This window comes from Trichoplax adhaerens, genomic scaffold (assembly GCF_000150275.1).
Source record: "Trichoplax adhaerens TRIADscaffold_17 genomic scaffold, whole genome shotgun sequence".
Classification (NCBI taxonomy): Eukaryota; Metazoa; Placozoa; class Uniplacotomia; order Trichoplacea; family Trichoplacidae; genus Trichoplax; species Trichoplax adhaerens.
In genome coordinates this window covers 931,669-940,823 of record NW_002060959.1, presented here as the reverse complement: position 1 = coordinate 940,823, position 9,155 = coordinate 931,669, and the positions used below count along the sequence as shown (strand labels likewise).

At 33.9% G+C, this 9,155-nt stretch overlaps 3 protein-coding genes across 3 annotated transcripts; 2 read left to right on the top strand and 1 right to left on the bottom strand.

Moving 5' to 3' along the window:
- Positions 1 to 945, top strand: TRIADDRAFT_31335 (uncharacterized protein; the record flags this gene model as incomplete). The annotated part of the gene is made up of 1 exon (XM_002116746.1): positions 1 to 945. One exon carries the CDS (start codon positions 1 to 3, stop codon positions 943 to 945), a length of 945 nt encoding a protein of 314 aa, XP_002116782.1.
- A 730-nt stretch (positions 946 to 1,675) lies between these two features.
- On the bottom strand, positions 1,676 to 3,636 carry TRIADDRAFT_60763 (uncharacterized protein; the record flags this gene model as incomplete). The annotated part of the gene is made up of 5 exons (XM_002116676.1): positions 1,676 to 1,783; positions 1,886 to 1,995; positions 2,155 to 2,224; positions 3,026 to 3,125; positions 3,533 to 3,636. 5 exons carry the CDS (start codon positions 3,634 to 3,636, stop codon positions 1,676 to 1,678), a joined length of 492 nt encoding a protein of 163 aa, XP_002116712.1.
- An 831-nt stretch (positions 3,637 to 4,467) lies between these two features.
- TRIADDRAFT_60762 (uncharacterized protein) lies at positions 4,468 to 7,902 on the top strand (the record flags this gene model as incomplete). The annotated part of the gene is made up of 11 exons (XM_002116745.1): positions 4,468 to 4,611; positions 5,235 to 5,302; positions 6,010 to 6,125; positions 6,333 to 6,455; positions 6,509 to 6,575; positions 6,694 to 6,755; positions 6,862 to 6,923; positions 7,001 to 7,059; positions 7,146 to 7,215; positions 7,309 to 7,389; positions 7,810 to 7,902. 11 exons carry the CDS (start codon positions 4,468 to 4,470, stop codon positions 7,900 to 7,902), a joined length of 945 nt encoding a protein of 314 aa, XP_002116781.1.
- Between the last annotated feature and the right edge of the window lie 1,253 nt (positions 7,903 to 9,155).

Below are 9,155 nucleotides of genomic sequence, written 5' to 3'. Positions count from 1 at the left end.
ATGGAACGTTATCAACTCATCTTATACTGTGCCCTATTGGTAATAGCCATATTTCATTCAGCTTGTGGATCAGTTGGGGATCGTCTTGAGCGGTATCAAAGTCTGCTAAGTCAGTGTGTTGCCAATTGCCGCGAAGCAACAATACCTTGGAGCATTTCTATCTTTGGCTGGGATTGTTTAGATAATTGTAAATATCTATCGATGCATCAAGTTGTAGATGAATTAATTGAATATAATCAGCCTATACCACAATGGCATGGTAAATGGCCTTTCGTCCGTTTCCTTGGGATCCAAGAGCCAGCATCGGTTGTATTTTCCATCGGTAATGCAATGGCCAACTATTTCGGTTGGAAAGCATATCGAGAGAGTGTACATAGTAATTATAGAATGTATCATGTTGTGCGAACTTATACGATGGTTTCTGTCAATGCTTGGCTTTGGTCTACTATTTTTCATACACGCGATTTACTCTGGACAGAACGAATGGATTACTTTAGTGCTGGAGCTGTCATTGCCTTTGGACATTACCTGTTTATGTTTTATATCTTGACAAATTATGGCTATAAGTGGTTAGCTCGTTTGTATGGTGGAATAGTTCTGTTGCTGTATAGTTGCCATATCTATTACATGGCATTTATTCAATTTAGCTACAGCTATAACATGCGCGCCAATGTTGCTGTAGGTTTTCTTACAGCATTATGTTGGTGTACCTGGTTTATAAAGACGGCAAAATCTAGACCCCATGTATGGATAGGATTTTTATGTGCTATTGGAACCCCAGCAGTAGCAGCGCTAGAATTGTTCGATTTTCCACCATTTTGGTGGACCTTCGATGCGCATTCATTATGGCATGCTGCAACTATCCCATTTGCATACATCTGGTTCTTATTTCTACGTAGTGATGCTGAATTGGAGATCAGAAGAGACCAAGGAAAATTAGAATAATGATATTGTGGAAATTTTTGTTTACAGGTTAATAATTATAATTAATTAACCAGTCGCAATAGACACAAGCATCCTCGACAGTTTATTTTGTTATGCTCTAATTTTCTGCAAGTAGAGCGCTTATTGATTGTAGTGATAGGTTTCTAAAGGCATGCTAGATACAGATACTGTAGTACTCCTAATCTTGCTGGCAGTTTGACGAGTATTATGCTATCTATACTAATATCTGGAAGATGTTTTTTAATCACTATTTTCTAATGTCGTTAACCAATTGGTAATTACCTCATTGGAACTAATTCTGTCCAAATAAGTTTTACTTCTAATTTTCTATCTAGCCGTTATTTATTTTTACATACGAGTATCTTCTCGTTCGTTTTTATTCATTTTAATTTGAAATTAAAGCATTGTACAGCCAGCTCTAGTTGATTTAGGTCTGGACTAGATTTCCATGAAATGAATCTTATTCATGATTTTACTTACATTAATATCGCATGACAGTAAAGATGCAATCAATTTATCAGCATGATATCCTCATCAATCGTTCATGGAGATAGATCAAGGCTAACAATTTACATTATCAGATCGTTTCTACGAAGAAGTCTTATAAGGCATATACTGTAAAATTCATTCATAAATCGTGATTGATATTGCAACGAGCCAATCAATATTACAACCGGCTACTTTAGTAATATCATTTTCAAAAATAGACCACTAGCCTAGGGATGCGAAATTACATTTTAATAATTCCATCAGATACTGCTTTCATTAAATTTTTACACTTTCTTTCCAATTGTTTAGCAGTCTGTTGATAGCAATTTCTCTTGTCCCGAGCCATAGCCTTTCAAAATTTAAGAATTATTTGTTTCAAAATATCAACTACAACTTGCAGACCTCTAGCACCGTCTACCAAAAAATGATATACCAGCTCTATTCGACTGACCTCATAATTTTCACCATGGCTATCCATTAGGTCCTTTAAGAATTTTACTTCACCAGGTGCGATGTGTCTCCTTGTCGTTTGGCTTCCTTGGCTTGCAATCATTTCTAATTCTAATGTCAGCAGTTGAAATATTCAAATTAGTAACTTACTTTAGGAGTTGACTAGCTGAAAATGCCTACCACGCTTTCGTAGTAATAATATATATATATATATATATAAAATTACAATCATTTCAGTCAAGATTATATATTAATCCCAGCGCATCTAACCTTGAACAACTTTGGTTGTTGGCTTAGATGGATTAGCTGGTTGATCTACTTCCATTCGCTCTGTTACATCCTTAAATAAAGCACGGGTTATAGAACTTTACATACACGTACTTTAAAGGTGCAACCATTCAGAATTAAAAGAGAGTGCATATACTTAAGAACTATTTTCCAATCAAAAATCAGTCATTGAGTTTTACATCGATGTACTTTCAAGGTACTACTAGTAAGAATTGGAAGGTAGTGCGATGGCATACACGTACTCGTATACATAAGAATTACGTATTTTAGATCAAATGATGGGTTATTAAGTTTTACATCGATGCACTTTCAAGGTACTACTAGTAAGAATTGGAAGGTAGTGCGAAGGCATACGTATACTCGTATACAGTACATAAGAACTACGTATTTTTCGATCAAACATGAGTTATTAAGTTTTACATCGATGCACTTTCAAGGTACTACTAGTAAGAATTGGAAGGTAGTGCGAAGGCTTACGCTTTCTCGTATATATAAGAACTATGTATTCTACGATCAAAACATGGGTTATTAAGTTTTACATAGATGCATTTTAAAGGTGAAACTAGCACGAATTCGAAGGTACGTACAGTGGTGCTAAGACATCTATCGTACAAGATATTTTTCTATCAAAACATGGATCATTGAGTTTTACTGTACCTAAGTGCACTCTCAAGATGAAACTACGTAGCCAGAATTAAAAGATAGTGCTAAGAGATATTGAAGAATAATTTTTTCAATCTCTTCGTGATGCTATTACTGTATTTGAAGAACAATTTTTCAATCTCTTCGCGATGCAATTACTGTATTATCGCCGTCGCTATTGCATCTACGATGATCGTGTCTAAATACATACTCGAATTTTAATTGCTTTGTTGGAGTTTATAGCTAATCCAATGCTTGAAAAATTTTCCCGTAATGTTTTCTTCTTATTCCAATTTTTCTTGATCGTATTGCTAATCAATATAGAAGAGATACTTAGTTCAATTGGCAAAGGTAACTACAAGATACTATACTCGTCCATAACAAGCTTGCTCCAATTGTGGTGCTATAGTAGTTTTGAATACTGTACAGGCTTGAATCGAACAACGTGCTGCAAACTAACTTTGAAATCGAGCAAGAACGCTCATCCTTTGACAGCATGTATTTTTAAAAAAAGTTTGGACTTCAAGTCGTACTAGAACTTGAAGTATATGCGAAATAAACTAGCAAAGAGAGAACTGCATGCAATATACTGTACAGAGTTTAGCTATGCATGGGTTTAATCCTAACTACAGCTTCTTCAACAGTAGAGTAGCAGAGGTGCATATACAAGTAGCAATCTCACTAGCAATTAGGAGAAGTGAAAGCTATTGCTATTTACTTGCTGATCGTCACTTTAGCTGCTTTCCGTTTTAATACACGTCCAGGTGCCGTTGAATTGGGGCGTTTGTTACGTTGTGTCTTCTTCCTACGGACTCCAGCCATGCCGGCGTTGCAAGTAATTAAGAGTAGATGCACGCAAGTTATGATTTAGTACTTGGCCAACTCGCCTGTGGCCTTGCGGAAAATACTCAAGCTAAATAGCATCGTGTAGTGGCTTAAGTATGTCATTTGGACACAAAGTACATTATTGACTTGAGTCAATATGAGAGCTGGCTGTAGTCAAGGATAGACGATAGCGATGTTCTCTTAGTCTTGTACCATAGTAACCATGCTACAGTGCCGTACAGGACTAGCACTGGCCTACTGTATAATAAATGTATATTACTGTTGGATGCTAGAAGTGATGGTGGAGATTCTAGTTCAATTGGGATGTGCACAACTTTCGTTTCAAATCGCTATAGGGAAATGAATAGCTATCAGCAGTTAGTGCTATTAATCACTCGTGTAAAATACCTTAGTGACAAGAGATAGAGCGAATTAATCGTCTGCAACAAGGACGAAAAAGCTAGCAGCCATATTAAATTACTACTATAGATGATTATTTCCACTTCTTTCATCTCATATCCATAGTATATAGTATATTACAAGAGAGTGTTTAAGTATCATTACTACCATCGATTTTTTCTACCAGTTCCAGATGCTGACACCGCTAGATTATGCCCAATCAGTCTATCGAATTGACTCTACCGTATAGTCATGAATGACTATTTTCAAACAGTATAGTATGTACAGTATCAAAAAGAAACCTTGGCAACTTTGACGGCAAATACTGCATATCCAAATAGCTCTAGAACAGCCATAGCTGATCTTTGCAGCCTTGGTTGGAAGCGTAAAGAATTTTGTCAACATTGGCCTGTCAAGTAGCGATCAGCAATGGATTTAACGCAGTTATTCCACGCCAGTGTCAAGACTGCTCGAATACGAAGTAAAGCGTTAGGCCTGGAAGGTGACTATTCCAGGAATATCTTGCCAAGAGAGAAGAAAATTTGTGAATTTTCGAAACGAGCTAAAGGCTTGGTGAGTTTCATCGCATCTTTGACATCCACTCTAGATTATTTGGACACCTTGTGATCCATGCCAAATTATTATTCGATTTTGTCCTTACCATCAAACGATAATTATAGTATATGTACATGGTATAGTAAACTAGGGTAGGAATAAGATGATCCATTAAATCCTAATTATTGAAAATAAATTGAAGCATCTAACAGATGAGCCTGTATTACGCTACGCTACTTCTTGAATATTATTTATTCGTGTTCAACTGGAGCTTGGATGATAGCTGAAAGCTCTATTGTAATTAGTAACTTATTGAAAGTGTAAAGGATGGTTGAAATGGCATTGCAACCAGTAAATTAGTGGACGTGTTGATGATCAAAAAATTTTGCTCGATGGAGTGCCTTATTGATGCAACGCTGATGGAGCGATCACTTACGATGTGATAATTATGGTGTTCAATCTATTTAGAATGATATAATGGATTGGATCTAATATTTCTTTTTTGTCTGTGTGTGGATCTTGAATTCACTATGATTCAGTCTAGAATTGAATCGTAATTAGAGAGAGTGATCTTCCAGTATCTTGATAGCAATCGTGACATATTGTAAATCATCTTACTCAACGATTATGCTTGCTTTTAGATTGCTAATATATCGAAATTAAGCGACTTTTTGGCTAATTATAAAACTGAATTCCTAAGTATGTCAAGGTGAGAACGCTTTCGATATTCCTTCTCTTCGATAGTACGGTAGACTTATTCGCTAGATTGATTCCTTGCATTAAACGATAATATTTAAGTAGCACGATTACTAAATGAAACATTTAGCAAATCATAAAAATATTGTAATTTGAAAGTGATGTAATGATTATTCTTCCAATATAAATTAGAAAGGACACTGTAGATAAATGCTGATCAAATTGGTAGTAATTGAAAGGATGAACGGTATACTGTAATCGGTTAGGAATAGCTTTAGCCTCAGTCAGGATTGAATCCCGTAATGATACTTCTAATTAATCATTACTCTCTTGTCGTTATCGTGTAAAGGGAATGATAAATAAGTAACAGCATGGAAATAGTGTCCAATGCGTGATCATGTTAACTTATTAGTATTACATGATGATAGACAGACCGTGGAGAATGAATGTATCGAATAAATCATGCTATCTAGCTGATTTTTCGTGTTGAGGGTGTTTACAAGAATAATTGGTTATGTTGATTCTCAGTCAAAAACCATCCAACTTGAGAGTTAATACTAAATAGTGCAACTGCATGCTGAGAAATCCTTTTATTAGAGCATTCCAGTTTGAGTAACAGCTTTGTAAACGCATATGTATATATTGTAAGGAGTTGTATAGAGGATTGATGTTGATTCTTAAGTTTTTAATCTTTTTTCTTGACTTCGATTGTCATTATAGCCAACTGGTTACGGATTCATCGTCTTATCATGACCACAAATTTGATCATGTTGTTGCTGAAACACAAAAATTAATGATTAATTGCAGTAATAGTATCACCTTACTTCGATCAGAAGGTACGTACGATAACTAATACACCTGTAGCCATTGAAGATAATAATAATTGTTGGTTAATACATTGAATATTGAACCATGACATCTTGAACGTACTTTACACCAAAGTCGCTAAAATGTTATAAACAAGCTCAATGTTTTAAATATTTTACCATATTAAAATACTTGTATGATGATTGACGATGCTGTTATATGCCTATAACCTACAGTCAATCAAAATAAACTCGATGCCCAAAATTCCATGCACCGTCAAAATGTGTTAGCATTGGTTGAAAAATATTTTAAAGGTATTACTATTAATCTACCCTATAGTAATCACAATTGCACTTCTGGTATGTTGATATATTCTAATAAACTGAAATACACCCTTACTCTATTAATATAGATGTGTCGAAAAATTTTAATGATTTGAAAAATACCAGAACACAACGCCTTGGAGATAAAAAGAAATTGTAAGTTTCTTAATTTAGAAGAAAATTTATTGAATCTCGGCTAATCTATTGCCTATATATCAAGTTATAAATTAGTGAACACAATTCTCTCTTAAAATCTGTGCTTACATTGAAATAGAGGACGACTAGGTGTGGATTCGCAAAGGAACACAGAACACATTGCCCAATTAAAAACTGATTGTGAGAATTATAGCTAGATTTATTGCTATTATAAATTTTGCTTGCATTTTTTATATGGTTTGATCTACAATACCATTCTGCTTTTTTCTGCGATATAAAATCAAAGTTGAATCGCTGCATCCAGACGAAGATTCTGACGAAGAATTAAATGATGCAGAAAGGATTCAGGTATAAATTTTGGGGTGATTAATTTCAATAATGTTAGCTCAAGGATTAAATGACACTAGCTGTTATTACACTTTCAGTTAATGGAAGAAAATAAGAGAATATTCGAAGAAATGGGCTCAATGGTCGACGAAATAAGGTTAATCGCTATGCCTATCCATTTGTTTCAGGCAAATAGTGTATTATTGTCGCTTTAAATTAACTTATTCGTGAAATGACCTTTAGGAGAGTTGAGGAAAGTGTAGTTGAGATATCAAAGTTACAAAATTTATTTGCTGAGAAAACTTTGGAACAGGTTACTATTGCACTCGATCAATGTTGATATACTGATCAAATGTTATTTCTTAACGAAAATTTAATTTCATTATGCATTCACTAATATTTTTAGAGCAAACAAATTGAAAATATTTCCGATAAAATGGTGGATACAACGGAAAATATCAAAGAAGGCAATGAAGAGATTCGAGAGGTTATTGTTATCGATAGTATTCTTATCGTAAAAGTGTAATGTAAAAGCGACAAATCCTATAGATTTAGACTAAATAGACTGTACTGTGGATTATCGACAGGAATACTTTTGACAAGCATGCGTTAACTATTCCTTAGTCGTATACATATATCACGATTACCATTTGCAAAATTATTTTAAAACTTTTTACATGAGCGTACTGCATAATGCCATTAGACAATCAAGTTGTAGTATTAATTATTAGTACGTATTACAGAATAAGCAGAATATGTAATAGCATTATTTTTTATTTTTTATTAAAATCTTAAATATGTACACCATCTTTTAGTAAGCATACACTATACGATAATCATTTCTAAACAGTTGGAATTGCCCTTTTTTGCATTGTTTACTGACCTAATTGCTATTATTTCTTTACAGGCAATCAAAAATAATGCTGGTTTTCGTGTATGGATCTTGCTATTTTTAATGATGTGCTCATTGTCTCTAATTTTACTTGACTGGTTTAGTTAATAGTATAATTATAATGATCTAACGATACGCGTACGCACGGTTATATTATTTATCAGTACATTTTACGAATCTTTAATGAAAATGAACAGTCAGATTTTTATTTTTATGCTAACAAAGGTAGTTTATGTTATCATTACATATTCATCTATAACGAACGCTAACATATTGAAGGTTACATTATTTAGTATGCTAGCCAAATTATGGTAGAATATTACAGAAATACACAGTAATCGAAGAAATTATTAAATCGATAAATAAGATCATTTATGAAATGCTTTGTACTGTATATGATTTTATGAAACGTTATTGCAATCTGCATACGTGAAAGATATTGACATTGTACTTGTTGTTGCATATATTTAATTTTATTGATGATAGTGGATGTTATAGCATAGGTGTTTTACGAAGTGCAAATGTTAATTGCACTTCCACTGCCTGATACCTGGTTGATTTCATTGGTGCACTTCTATCATGCAAGTTTACAGTGCGTTTGTGCTATAAGTATAATTCGGTAAAATTTAAATTCTATATTATCGGTGCTTTTACAACTTATATAGGTATAAAGTCAATTGTAAAATATTGTCTATATAATAAACGGCCTGCGACTGTAATCATAGTTGCAATTGCCATTTAATCTTAAATATGGGTTAATTTGGTTTACTGTAATTTCTGTGCTAGATATTTTCAAAAATTTCAATATCATAACTCGCCTTTTACTAGCAGTTATGTAAACGCCGAGGTTACTCTTATTCATTTAATTACAGTAAACGTAATAATAGGAATCTGCATAAAAACGCATATATACATGTATGTTATGTTCATCCTGCGTTGAAAATACTTAAGCACATTATATCTTGATATTCACAGCATTACGGCTTCCGTTAAACTGGATAGTAATTATTCGATACTTTTTCGCTTGTTTGAAGTCATTGTACGTGCGTAGCTGTTAGTATAAAGCTATAGAACAAGAGACCAAACCGAAGCTGTCCATTTACATTACTTCAACTAAAGTATTCAGCTGCAAAGCCACAATTCCTAGTTTTTCCTTGAGTTCTAACATTTTTCCATTTCATCTGAAGCAAAGCAACCATAAAGGCTACTTTGTGGATTAGTAAAATGTATACCTACGGATATACAGTACTGTTATTGAATGTGATTGCCACCGCACATAGATGGTATTTAGTGGAAAGGCTACCATTTCAGTCTGGTATAAGAGTATAATAGAAAAAGACATTCTAATTTATCTGTTGTAG